The 14,812-nt window shown below is 39.8% G+C and overlaps 1 protein-coding gene across 1 annotated transcript in view; it reads right to left on the bottom strand.

The window, feature by feature from the left end:
• Window positions 1–14,812, bottom strand: part of ITGA8 (integrin subunit alpha 8) — a 193,442-nt gene that overhangs the window by 92,290 nt on the left and 86,340 nt on the right. Inside the window, exons 14-15 of the mRNA XM_040248977.1 lie at window positions 8,159–8,204; window positions 3,859–3,966 (exon numbers count right to left, since the gene is read on the bottom strand). Coding sequence (XP_040104911.1) covers window positions 3,859–3,966; window positions 8,159–8,204 — 154 coding nt within the window. The remainder of the gene's footprint in view (window positions 1–3,858; window positions 3,967–8,158; window positions 8,205–14,812) is intronic.

Genomic DNA, 14,812 nt, shown 5'->3' with positions numbered 1-14,812 from the left:
TCTCATTATTAGTGTATAGGAATGCAAGGGATTTCTGTGTGTTGATTTTATATCCTGCTACTTTACTATATTCATTGATTAGCTCTAGTAATTTTCTGCCCACCATATGTTTTATGAAACAGATTATTAAGTACACTTACAGGTCTTCATCTAATTACAATAAACACTTGAGTTGTTGGGGAAAGCTGTGAATGATTATTAAATTATAATTAAAATTTTAAACTGTTGGGCTATACTTCTGGTGCATCAGAAAGCAGGACAGTATATCACAAATCCTCTAACACTAGTCCTAACCTGATGCAATAATTATTCTGTGAAGTAATTGTGTTCATAGCCATGTATGGCGGAGGAGGAATGAAATAAATGTGAAACGGGACTTAAAAATACAAAGCACTTCAGTTTTCAATCGAGCTGATTCAATACTCTTTCAACGATAATAGATTTTACATAAAGAAAAATAATAGATTTTACATAAATATTTTATGTAAAAATAATAGATTTTACATTTTTACATAAAATAATAGATTTTACATAAAGTTACATGTAACTGAAAAGTTTTTTTCAAATTTGAAAAGGGCACAGTTTATGAACTTCTACATTTGTAAAATATTTTTTATTAATTTTAATTTTTCTCATTCAATAACAATTATATGAATATGTATAGGCTGGCTTTATTTTGTTTTCTAGTTTTGAAATGCAAGTAGCAGAAACTTTATAAATCTACATAGCTGTTTGAAAGGTACAGAAATTCACATTGAGGGAAATGGAGAACTATTTCCCAGTTAGAGGTTGACTTTCATAGGTACAATATAAAATTATATCAAATACAGACAAAAACTACAGAAAAGATAATCAACAAATACCTTTCAATCATTTTGGAAATACTGAACTAAATTCCTATAATAAATCTGAAGAAGTATTCAAGAAACACATTTGAGACTGAACCTGCTGTTAATTTCGCATCTTCTAACACTCTGAGTCACCCATTCAAAATTTCTTCATGTGAAAATGAAACATCTTTCAGAAAATGGATGCAACAGAATCAGATAAGTAACTGTTATTTGCCCACATAACAAATTGCATTTTATCTAAGTAATCTGATTTATTGCAACAAGAGTTCATGAAAAAATAATTGTCATTGAAAAGTGATATTCTTTCCACAAGACCAAACAGATCCTATGATCCATTGAAAACACCAAAACTTAAAAAAAAAAAAAATTCAAAAACCAAAAAATCCCTAGAAAAGATAATCTAGTTCATAGGAAGATTTTACATCAGATTGTGCCCTAGACAAATACTTTAAAGAGCTCAGTCTAGAAGTCCATTCAGTCATGAACGTGCAAACGGAGGACGTGGGGCACATGCTCAGGTAGCACTCGTTCTTCCTTTCATGTTCATGTCATCCAGGGTTCAGAGAGATGCTGGCTTTTTCACATATTTTCTCAGATCAGGCTTTCATTATAATATTTTATGGTTTCATACCCTTTTAAAATGTGCCCAGGGCATTTCCCAGTTACTTTCAGAAGCTGGTTAAGGGGAAGACAGTCCTCCCCAAACTGAGAGGTCCCGGCAAAGGAATTCTTCATGGTCCTCCACACCCCTTATCCTCCACCCTTAAAGGCTCTCATTCCAGTATGAACCCCTGTCCACAGGCCGTAAGCAACATGCTGAAACTGGCTGGGAATACATTCTATAACTGTGGTCCCCAACCTTTTTGGCACAAGGGATTGATTTCACAGAAGACAGTTTTTCCACGGAGCAGGGGTTGGGGGAGATGGTTTTGGGATGATTCAAGCACTTTACATTTACTGTGAACTTTACTTCTAATCTAATGCTGACGCTAGTTTGACAGGAGGTACCGGTCCACAGACTGGAGGTTGGGGACTGTTCTAAGGGTCTAGACTGATGTGTTCTGCATTCTGACTTTCTCAGGAACTGACCATATCATCTGAGTTATGCCATATCTTCTAGAAAATGGGGGCAAATCTCAAACACTCCAAATATTTGTTGATTTTTCAGAGAGTGTGTGTGTGCTCAGTCGTGTCTGACTCTTTGTGACTCTGTACACTATAAACCACCAGGTTCCTCTGTCCATGGGATTCTCCAGGCAAGAATACTGGAGTGGGTTGCCATTTCCTCCTAAAGAGGATCTTCCCAAACTGAGGAGTGAGCTCTCCAACCCAGAGATTGGGGCTTCCCTTGTAGCTCAATCAGTAAAGAATCTGTCTACAATGCAGGAGACCTAGGTTCGACTCCTGGGTTGGGAAGATCCCCTGGAGGAGGAAACAACAACCCACTCCAGTATTCTTGCCTGGAGAATCCCACGGACAGAGGAGCCTGGCAGGCTACAGTCCATGGGGTCATAAGAGTCAGACACAACTTTGTGACTAAACCACCACCACCCAGGGATTGAGATGACTCTGGCATCTCCTCCATTGCAAGTGGGAAGCCCTGGATATTGCACAGAACTTTAAGAAGTGGGTCTGTTGCCCCAGGCTAGTGACTGTGTGAGAAGTGTGGAGCAGTCAGAGATGATTACTGTTTCCTACCCTGTGCAGATGGTAGGGGGTAAGGAACTATTAGAATCTATAGCGAAGAGGGTCTTACGTGATACCTGTATTTTAGAGACCAAAAAGTCACGATCCTTGGGAGGGGGAGTAGTTTTGTTTTTTGTTTTTTTTTAATTTCTTGATCTCGGTTTGGACAGTGGGTTTGGCTGTGTTCCAGTTTTGTTCTAATGTCAGAGGATGAGTCAGGGTGATGGTATGGTTGAATTGTGTGGAGATGTTACCAATGGGATACCCCTGTGGGTATCTGCCTTCAAAGCAGAAGGGTATGTTATAGCCTCCATTAAATTGGTTATAAAATGCCCAGGTTGTGGGTTTGATAAGTTGCCAGGAATGAGTTCTATATGTTCTTTTAAAATCTGGAGAAAGAAGGATCCTATATAGTTGGGCCCAAAAGTTGTGGTTCTGGGGTCAAGCTGGACAATTGCATAGGCTGAGACACTGGGCCAAGCTTGTGTCTATATCAGAGAATATTACCCTAAAGCACTACCCAATAGGACAGACTTCTGACCCTGGAGGACCTACATACCAAGAAGCAAACTGGCAGTTTTTTGAGCTGTGTTACACTCAAGTTCTATTTCTTGGTCCTTTCAGGTGACTGGCCAGATCAAAAGGAAAATTCTCAGATGTCTAAGCTGTGTTCTCCTACAGTACAGGCTAAGGAACCATAATTTTATTGCTGCTCCTGATGATGAGATCATGGCCCCCCAAATATAGGTGAGGACACAAAAATCTCTATAACATTTACCTTCCATCTCATTGTACACATGAGGTTATAAAACTTAATCTGTCTTCAGCACAGAAAGTGAGTAATCTGACCCAATTTGACCCACTATTAAAAAAAAAAAAAGACAATACATATGTCTGGAAAGTGTCTATAAGCATATGCAAATACAAGCATCAAGATTTTTCTTATTATATTTTCAGTTTGTTTAAAGTTGATTTTAGTATGCCAAGATTGTAAAGGAACTCCAAGATTTGCTTGGGTGGGAATTTTCTCAGGTTAGTTTTGTTTCTCATCTCATGTGGTGCCTATAGATGGAGACATATCCTTCACATAAGTCGATAGCGAAAGATCAGCATTGTATCAGTTACTTTTTTTTTTAATAGACTAACTCCTGGCTACTTGGATGTGGTGCTCAGACCGGCAGCAACAGCACCACTTTGGAGCATCTTCAGAAACATGGTCTCAGGTCCCACCCCAGATTTATGGCCCCCGAAGTGCAGGTTCACAAGATTCCCAGGTGATCTGAGTTCACACAAGAGGGCAAGAAGCACTGTAGAAACTCACCAGGCCACAGGTGTCATTGATTGTGGAATCAGGCAGGTTTTGTTTTCCAGATTGATGATCACCGGCTGCAGGAGAAGTTGGGCCCCCACCGTCACCACTGGCCTTGCTCTGCAGGGAGAAGACGCACGGCTTTAACCAGTCCCACGAGCAGCAGGCAGAAGCCACTGCCAACATTCCCAGCCCCAGTGCCAAGAGTTCCCCTCACTGCGTGAACAGGTGGGCTCACGACTCAACCAGCTATGTTCAGACACCTCTGATTGCTCATGAATATTATGGAGCTGTGAGATTGTGGAGCAAAGCTGCATTCACGGACCTGCTCTGTCTATGGAGTGCTCACAGTATTTTGGTGACATGGCTATGAAATACTTCCCTGGGATCTGGTAGTCTATCCACATTCACATCTGAATATGAAGAAATACATCATCCTATAGTCACTTGCGTCACATCTGTAAGTACTTGAATTTTTATTTTATTTATTTGGAGGTGCCAGGTCTTAGTTGTGCCATGTGGGATCTAGTTCCCAGACCAGGGATTGAACCTGGGTTCCCTGCGTTGGTAGCGTGGAGTCTTAGCCACTGGACCACCCAGGAAGTCCCTGGATAGGGACTTTTAAATGTTTTTTGCTTTGTTATTTTTTTACTTTAAAAAAATTTTTACTTACTTTTAATTGAAGGATAATGGCTTTACAATATTGTGTTGGTTTCTGCCATACATCAGCATGAATCAAGCCATAGGAATATATGTGTACCCTCCCTCTTGAACCTCCCTTCAACCTCCCACCCCATCTCACCTCTCTAGGTTGTCACAGAGCACCAGTTTGAGCTCCCTGACTTAAAAGTCAGATAAAAACAAGTATCATATGTGAACGCATGTATATGGACTCTAGAAAGATGGTACCGATGAACCTATTTGCAGGGTAGCAATGGAGATGCAGACATAGAGAATACACTTGTGGACACAGTGGGAAGGAGAAGGTGGGACAAATGGAGAGAGTAATATGCAAACATACACACTACCATATGTAAAATAGATAGCCAGTGGGGATTTTTAAATGTTAATTGGCAATTTTCTAGCCAAGCTTTGCAGATTGACCTAAACCCATGAGGGTGGGTGGACTCATTCTGTGCTTCATACAGAGCAGTGGTTCTCAAATCCTGATTGCACAACAGAAGCAGCCAACAGCTTTAAAACAGAAACCAGACCCAGGCTCATCACAGATGAATTGAATCAGAACCCCTGGGGGTCAAGGCCAGGTACTGGAATGTCAAACACACCCTCCAGGTGATTCTGTTGTGCGGCCAAGCTGGAGGGGAGGGACTAATACAGAGTAAACTCAATTCCAACCACCCAGGTGAGGATAAACCAGACAAGAAAGTAAATCACTGGGAAAGAGAACAGGGCAAATTTTTAAAGCTTGGTGCCAAGACAGGAGAGCTGAGACCCAGATCTCCAGATGACAATGTGAGATGATGCTATGCTGCTTAAGTTTTCCTCTGACAGGTGGGAGGGCTGGGCCATGGGGCAATGTGTTGTTTAGGGCACTGCTGTAAAGGATTTCGTGATTACCATAATGGTGCCTAGTGGGAATTTTCCTGAACTCCTTTATACTATCTGTATGCTGTTAGGTGATTTTTATTTTCAATATTGTGTGAGCTCCAGTCCTTGGAAAAGCATGTTAGACAGGATTAGACACACAAGACATATATTAAGGTAAATACCTATGAAGGAAAAAGGGGAGAGAGGAGGCTAGGAGTCAAGAGTGTGATGTAGGTCTGGTCCCTGGGAATGAACAAGGAAAGAAAAGGCAACCTGGAAAGAAGCTCCAGCTGGGACACTCGGGGAGGAGGGTTTTAAGCCAAAGTTGCCTGTTTGTGGAGCTCCAGGTGGGCCTATGTTTGTATCCCTATTGTGTCCAGTAATCGACTGGGAGCCATTTATGGGAAACAGGGCCTTGTTGCAAATGTAGATTCAGAGCATAGTGGCTGGACCACGAGTCAATTGCACTCCATCAGCTCCAAGTGCCTCTTGCCTGGAAAATCCCATGGATGGAGGAGCCTGGTAGGCTGCAGTCCATGAGGTCACTAAGAGTCAGACACGACTGAGCGACTTCACTTTCACTTTTCAGTTCCATGCATTGGAGAAGAAAATGGCAACCCACTCCAGTGTTCTTGCCTGGAGAATCCCAGGGACCAGGGAGCCTCCAAGTGGTGCTGCTTCATAGCCACAAACACAGCCCCAATCCTTCCTGTACTTTGAACATTCCAATCACCTGATTCTCTACTCCCTGAAATGGAGAGTGGCTGGTATACATCAGCCCTCTGAGGATGTCTTAGTACTGATGGAGATAATCCTACCTCCTTGAGGAAACCAACTTTAGAATCCCTCGGGGAGTTGACCTAGGTTTGTGCTAGGTCATGTGCCCAGAACACCTGGGTCAGCTCTCTGCCTTTCGATACACACTAACCTGGTGTCTTACATTCCTGTAACACTTTTTTAAACAAGAAAACAATCTCAATTTTCGATCACTGCCTACTGGTTACTTATTATTCTGTGTACTTTACATGCAGAGTCTCAATCCTTTTAACAAAATAACTTTATAATGTAAGTATTATGCCCATTTGACATATGAAAAAAAAAAATCTGAGGCTCAGAAAGTTATAGAAACTTGTCCAAGATTACAAATGGGTGAGTGTCTGGAATGGCCAGGTTTTTCTTTTTTTTTTTTTTAAGCAACACAAATTTATTGACACCAAAGGATCAGGAGAAGCATGTTTTATCTGAAAGCTCTAAGGAAGGATTCATTCAGGGGTCTCTCCTAGCTTGTGAAAGTTCTTCACTTGTGACAGCCTAACTCCAATCTTCACATGGTCTTCTCCTTGTATGCATGTCTGTCTCTTCACAGCACATTATTTTTATTAGAAAAACAGTCAAATTGGATTAGAGGTGCAATGCCTAGGTATTTTAAAATCCAGATCTGTCATATTTGAATTGTTCAATGCTTGCTTTTGGAGACTACCGATTCTTGGATAGTATTTCTATTCCCTAATTTAGTGTCCACACTTGATTACAGAGGCCAGGGTACATAATACCATTCCCCCACCCCACCTTCCTTATCTATAAGTACATTTTAATGCATTTCAAAAGCAAAGAGAAGTATTTAAATGGAGGGCCATCTAAAAGGTGTGTCATTTTGTAAGTTCCACTAAGATTCATATCTTATTTAACATTATGTTAGTAGAGACTGGAAGTTTGGTCATGAGATATGAGAACAAAAACAGAAAGGTTGAAAGAAAGGGAAAAATACTGAGGGGAAAATATTCCTGCAAACTTTAAAAAGAGCATCTAAATGTTCTACAAAATAAATAATTGGGATATACTCTTTAAGGCAAAACTAAAAACAAAGAGGAAATGAATCTGAAACAACTAGAAGAATGTGTCCATCAATGAAGAAATAAAGACAATGTGGTATACATATTCAACAGAATACTATTCAGCCACAGAAAGGGAAATCTTGCCTTTTGTGACAACATAGAAGGACGTTGAGAGTATTATGCTTAGTGAAAAATTCAGAAAAAGACAAATATCATATGATCTCACATGTACAATCTAAAAACAAAAATCAAAATCACAAGATGAACATATAGATACAGGAAACAGATTGGTGGTTGCCAGAGATGGCAGTGAGAGGGGGTGATGGAAGTAGGTGAAAGTGGTCACAAGTACAAACATCTAGTTATAAGTAAGTTGTGCTGCTGCTGCTGCTAAGTTGCTTCAGTCGTGTCCGACTCTGTGCGACCTCACAGACGGCAGCCCACGAGGCTCCCCCGTCCCTGGGATTCTCCAGGCAAGAACACTGGAGTGGGTTGCCATTTCCTTCTCCAATGCATGAAAGTGAAAAGTGACAGTGAAGTCACTCAGTCATGTCCAACTCTTAGCGACCCCATGGACTGCGGCCCACCAGGCTCCTCCATCCGTGGGATTTTCCAGGCAAGAGTGCTGGAGTGGGGTGCCATTGCCTGGGGATTTATTATTTATAAGATAAGTCATATAGCATGGTGCTTATAGTTAATAATACCATGTTATTGTTATATATACAGTATATTGAAAAGTTGCTAAGAGGGTAGATCTTACAAGTTCTTATCACAGGCCAAAAAAAGTTGTAACTATGTGGTGATGGATGTAATTAACGAGACTTATCATGGTAATCATTTTGCAATATATACAAATATTGAATGTCATACACCTGAAGTTAATATATTATAATAAAAAAAAGAACATTTGCAGACCATCAACCACATACCTGTAAACTGCTACTTTTCCTGTTCCAAATGCACCCACAATTAAATCTAAAAAAAAAAAAACACAAAATAGAAGCACAAATTTTATAGAATTGATCAAAACTCATAATTAATTATAAATAGCACAGACAGCAACCTGACATGCCGATTGCAGAATGAGAGTCATACAAACAAGAACAGCAAATCACGGCTTTCTTACGGCATTTTGGAAAAGATACAGGAACTTCACTGTAACTCAATATGACACATAAATCAACAGATCTCCAACCCTACTGGACTCAGGAAGGCCAGCCTTCTGGAAATGCTTCAGATACTCGTCATAATGCCATATCCTCCAGACCCAAGGCGCACACCTTAAATCATAAGGGAAGAAGCACCTGTGTCTCTATTTCTGATTTGTAAATAAGATCATAGTGATGACCTGAATGGGAAGGAAGTCCAAAAGGGAAGGGATATATGTATGTCTGATTCATTTTGCTATACAGTAGAAACTAACATAAGACTGTAAAGCAACTATACTGCAATGAAAAACTAATTTAGAAAGAAAAAAGGACTTCCCTGGTGGTCCAGTGGCTAAGATTCTGTACTCCCAATGCATGTGGCCTGGGTTCAATCTCTGGTCTGGGAACTAGATCCCACATGCTGCAACTAAATAAATAAATAGAAAAAAGGGGGAGGGAAGCATATGCTAAGTGCCTACTATGTACCAGGCTCATCACACATACTGTTTTATCATCCCCCTATCAGCAACAATCCTATAAGGCAAGTGTTTTACCAGTGAAGTAGAGCATTTTGGCTGCCATCTTACCTCAGCCTTCTGCTCTTACAAATATGTGGGTGGCGAGTATGGTTTTGGCAGAGTGACTGGTAGTATATGAAATAACTGACATATCATTATAACAGTCTCTCCTTATTAATGGTTTTGCTTCTTTGGTTTCAGTTACCTGTGGTCAACCACAGTCTGAAAATATTAAGTGGAAAATTCCAGAAATAAACAACTCATCATCAGACTTTTAAACTGCATGCTGTTCTGAGCAGCATCATGAAATCTCACGCTATCCTGCCTGGGATGTGAATGACCTCTTGGTCCAGCATGTCCTATCCGTAGTCGCTTAGTAGCCAACTTGGTGTCCCAGTGCTTCTTCAAGTGACACTTATTTTACTTAATAATGGCACTAAACTGCGAGAGGAGTGATGCTAGGGACTTCCTTAGTGTTCCAGTGGTTAATACTCCATGCTTCCAATGCAGGGAGTGTGGGTTCGGTCCCTGGTCAAGGGAACTAAGATCCTGCATGCTGCAGGGCATGACCAAAAAAAAATTAAAAAGGAGTGATGCTAGCAATTAAAATGTGCTAAAGAGAAGCCCTCAGTGATTCCTTTAAGTGAAAAGGTGAACATTCTCCACTTAGTAAGAAACAAAATCCTACGCTAAAGCTGCTAAAATCTACAGTAAGAACAAATCTTATATATGTGAAACTGTGAAGAAGGAAAAAAAACTCATGCGAGTTTTGTGGTCACACCACAAGCTGCAAAAGTTAAAACCACAGTAGGTGAGAAGTAATTAGCTAAGACTGAAAAAACATTGAATTTGTACAATAAGATGTTTTGAGTGAGAGAGACCAGATTCACCTAACTTTTATTATAGTATATAGTTATAATTGTTCTACTGTATTCTTAGTTATTGTTGTTCATCTCTGTACCTAATTAATAAATTCATCTTTATGTATAGGGAAAAAACATAGTATCTAGAGGGTTCAGTACTCTCCGAGGTTTCAGGCATCCACTGAGAGTCCTGGAAATGCCCCCATGGATAAGCAGGGAAACTATAATAATATTAAATAACAACAACAATGCAAATAATCAATAACACATATTGAACACATATTCTAGGCCAGGAATCCTTTTAACGAATTTACTTGAACTGATTCCTAGCAAGTTAAAAAGTCTTTCTTCTTAGCACAATTTTGCAGAAGAGGAATTTGCTTTTTGTTTGTATTTATTTTGTTGCAGTAGAGTTGCTTTACCATGTCATGTCAGTTTCTCCTGTACAACAAAGTGAATCAACCGTATGTACACATATATCTCCTCTTTTTGGATTCCCTTCCCATTTAAATCAGCACAGAGTATTGAGTAGAATGCCATGTGCTATACAATAGTTTCTTACTAGTTTTCTATTTTATATATAGAGTATATACATATCAATCCCAGTCTTCCAATCCACTCCTCCCCCCTACATTCCCTGCTTGGTATCCATACGTTTGTTCTCTACATCTATGTTTTGGCAGAAGAGGAATTTGAGGCTTAGGGAGCAGGCTTACATATAAATTCACTGATGAGTCGCAGAGAGTCAGACATGACTGAGATAATTTCACTTTCACACACATACAGAAGAGGTGAAGCTGGGTTACAGCAGGACTGGGCAACAGAGTCCTTAGACTCTTTGAGGAGGAATGTTCACAACAATCTCAGTGATTGGCTAACACACAGGCAGAACTCTCCATTTTTCTTAATCTCATGTATGATGCTTATTTTTTCTCAGGAGGTGCAATCAAGCACAAATGAAAATGATCATGGTTATATCTGCAAAGTAAAATTTAGATGCAGAGATGGGAAAATTGGACTTGGCAGAATTAACAGCCACAGAAGAAAACTTACAGTAGCTGAAACCATAATTGGTTAATTCCAGTAGAACTGAGGTGAAAATGAAAAGAAAAAAAGATGGGGAAAATTTTTGGCCATGCCATATGGAAAACCAATCAAGGAATTAAATTGGTTTAATGGAGTTTGTACAGGAAAATGGTTTGTAACCACATGCCCTTGGCATTCACCTTTCCAGACAAAGGAACTGGTCAGACTGCAAGCAACTATGATTCTTCTCTAGGGGCTTCTCTTGGCTGGGCCAGGGCATTACCCTCAGCCCATGACGGATGGGGACTGGATGGATAGCTAGGTCCACGAGCTAGCAAGGCTTCTTTCTTAGGGTGACTCTGAGGCATGTGCTTCCTGTCTCCAGACTTCCCCAGTGAGACAAAGCCCTAGTTGCCCACCCAGTCAGCCGCATGATAATAATCTTTCCTTTTCGCATCTCTCTTCCCTACTTCCTTAGCAATGATTTCTGGGGGTTATTCCTCAAATAAACTACTTGTTTTCTAATATTTAATGTCTGCTCTTAAAGAACCCAACCATAGACAATAATTCTTGTGAAAAATGTTTGTTTGTTTGTTTTTTAAAAATAGACTCATATCTTCAGGATTAAAATCAGTCAAAATATCTCCGGTTACATAGAAGAAATGTAAGTGTCCATCAACAGATGAATGGGTAAAGAAGATAGATACACAGAACACATACACACAGGACTATTAGTTGGTCATTAAAAAAATGAAATATTGCCATTTGCAGCAACATGGATGGACAAGTTGATTATACTGAGTGAAGTCAGAGAAAGATAAATATTATATGATCTTACTGATATCTAAAAAATTATACACATGAATGTATATACAAAACAGAAATAGGCTTACAGACATAGGAAATAAACATCTTATTATCAAAGGGGAAAGGAAAGGGGGAGGAATAAATTAGTAGTGTGGGATTAACAGATATACATCATTATACATAAAATAGATAAGAATATACTGTATAGCACAGGGAACCATATTAAACATTTTTGAATGAACTATAAAGGAAAATAATCAGAACATATATATACATCCATATAACTGAGTCACTTGGCTGTATAGCTGAAACTAACACAATATTGTAAATCAACTGTACTTTAATTTAAAAAGGTGAAAGTTTCTTGTTATATAGACACAGCATTGGATTCAGATGATAGACTGGACTATCAGGACTGGACTCCAAAGATCCATGGTTTAAAAGATGTGCATGCTAATATTCAAAAGCAGAGACATTACTTTGCCGACTAAGGTCCGTCTAGTCAAGGCTATGGTTTTTCCAGTAGTCATGTATGGATGTGAGAGTTGGACTGTGAAGAAGGCTGAGTGCCGAAGAATTGATGCTTTTGAACTGTGGTGTTGGAGAAGACTCTTGAGAGTCCCTTGGACTGCAAGGAAATCCAACCAGTCCATTCTGAAGGAGATCAGCCCTGGGATTTCTTTGGAAGGAATGATGCTAAAGCTGAAACTCCAGTACTTGGGCCACCTCATGCAAAGAGTTGACTTATTGGAAAAGACTTTGATGCTGGGAGGGATTGGGGGCAGGAAGAGAAGGGGACGACAGAGGATGAGATGGCTGGATGGCATCACTGACTTGATGGACATGAATCTGAGTGAAATCTGAGAGTTGGTGATGAACAGGGAGGCCTGGCGTGCTGGGATTCACGGGGTCACAAACAGTCAGACACGACTGAGCGACTGAACTGAGCTGATGCTAATGTTTAATTGGAGAAGGAAATAGCAACCCACTCTGGAGAAGGCAATGGCACCCCACTCCAGTACTCTTGCCTGGAAAATCCCATGGATGGAGGAGCCTGGTAGGCTGCAGTCCATGGGATCGCGAAGAGTCAGACCCGGCTGAGCAACTTCACTCTCACTTTTCACTTTCATGCATTGGAGAAGGAAATGGCAACCCACTCCAGTGTTCTTGTCTGGAGAATCTCAGGGATGGGGGAGCCTGGTGGGCTGCCATCTATGGGGTCACACAGAGTTGGACACAACTGAAGCAACTTAGCAGCAGTAGCAGCAACCAGTATTCTAGCCTGGAGAATTCTATGGATAAAGGAACCTGGCGTGCTGTTGTTCATGGGATCTCAAATGGTCAGACAAGATTGAGTGACTAAATAACAACAACGTTCAACAAGTCAAATGAAGATCATCTATAGGGGTCCCCAACCTCCAGGACCTAATGCCTGATGGTCTGAGGTGGAGCTGATGTAATAATAATAATAGAAATAAAGTATACAATAAATATAAGCCTCCTGAACCATCCCCAAGTCATCCCTGCCCCCACTCCTGGTATGTGGAAAAAGTTTCCTCCATGATACCAGTCCCTGGTGCCAGAAAGGTTGGGAACTATTGAAAAGAGCTCCGTCTGTGAGATTAAGGAAGACAGTAAGTCAAGGGCTATAACTTGAGTATCTATGACTCATGGAATAAAACACTCTTTTCCAAGGGTTCAAATCTATAAAGTCAGCAAGCAAAGTTTCTAAGTCTACTAGTTTTGAAAACATATCAGAATTTCACCATTTTCAATGATTTTCACGTTTTTTTCTGTTGACGTTTGTCTCTCCCTGCACAACAGTGCATTTTTGCTATGTCAGAGGAAAAAGAGCTACTGATTTGAAGAAACAGGGACTCTGTTCTTCCTGTGTAATCTGAACTCCAATATTTAGACAAGTGTAGTACAGGTGGCACTCGGTCTGATCTGCGTCTATTGACAACATCAGACAGGAAAGTTCCATTACAAAAAGTGATTCCAAGGGATCATGCACTTTGTTTTTGTCTCCAAATAAGGTGAAATGTTTATATCTTGAGATTGGACACTATAAATAACAGACAAATTGTAAGCATTGACTCTTTGGAAATGACCAAGAAAAAAAGACTGTAAGCTCTTCCAGGGCAGGAATCTTTCTTCGGGTTTGCATATCACAAAGATTTTATGGAATGGTAGGGGCTGAAATAAAGAAGGAAAGAAAGAATCTTTGCATCCACAGCACCAGGCATAGTGTCAGAAACAGGGCAGGGACTTTATCCTCCTATGAAATGGGAGGAAAAGTAATCATGAGATAATATACTGAAAAAGAGAGAGATGAAGGAAATGGAACCATTATTAAGACATGCTAATGTCAACTATAATTCTGCTGAATTTTTGCATGTGCACTTAAAAGTGTTGGGAGACACACACACACACACTTCAGAGCTTGCATCATGATCAGATTGTCACTATAGAGGAGAGACTGAGAGTCACACTCCTGACCATCAGGGGCAGGAGCACTTTTTCTTTGGGAACTTTGATTCCTAGGCCTCAGGGTGGGAATTTTCCTACTCGGGAAAACTCAAGTAACTGGCAAAACAGGCCATGATTTTATTATTTTTTTTCATGAGAATGTGGCCACAGTTATTCAGAGGCTGAGAAAACAGTTATCTACGACTAAAGTATGCTTGTCTTCTGAGACACCACCTTGGTATTGTGCCTGCTGAAAAAGGTCAGAAGCATCTGTGCTCAGGGTCTTAAAATTATCAGATTTCTCTAGGGGAGGAGAATGGATCTGCTCATCTGTGTTTCTAACTAATCTGTCTTTCCAAAATATGTGACTTGTTTTGATAAGTATTATGTGATTTCCAAATATACATATGATATTATAGATATGTTCTGAATATATATACACACCGATATTTATGTTTGTGTTTATGGATGTATCTATATATGTATATACATACTTGTTTATATATGTGTGAATATATATATATATAGACGCCCAATTAAAAATTTCTTTTTGCATAATTCTGTCACACTTAGGAATTTCTTCCTTCCCTTCAGGATTTTTACTGTTTTTTTAAAAACTTTTTATTTATTGGTGTATAGTTGATTTAGTGTTGTGTTAGTTTCAAATGTACAGCAGTGATTCAATTATACATATACCTATTCATTCTTTTTTTAGATTTTTTTCTCATCTCAGTTCTCACAAAATATTGAGT

This window comes from Oryx dammah, unplaced genomic scaffold (genome assembly GCF_014754425.2).
Source record: "Oryx dammah isolate SB20612 unplaced genomic scaffold, SCBI_Odam_1.1 HiC_scaffold_10, whole genome shotgun sequence".
NCBI classification, from domain to species: domain Eukaryota; kingdom Metazoa; phylum Chordata; class Mammalia; order Artiodactyla; family Bovidae; genus Oryx; species Oryx dammah.
This window is presented reverse-complemented; position numbering and strand designations above follow the sequence as displayed.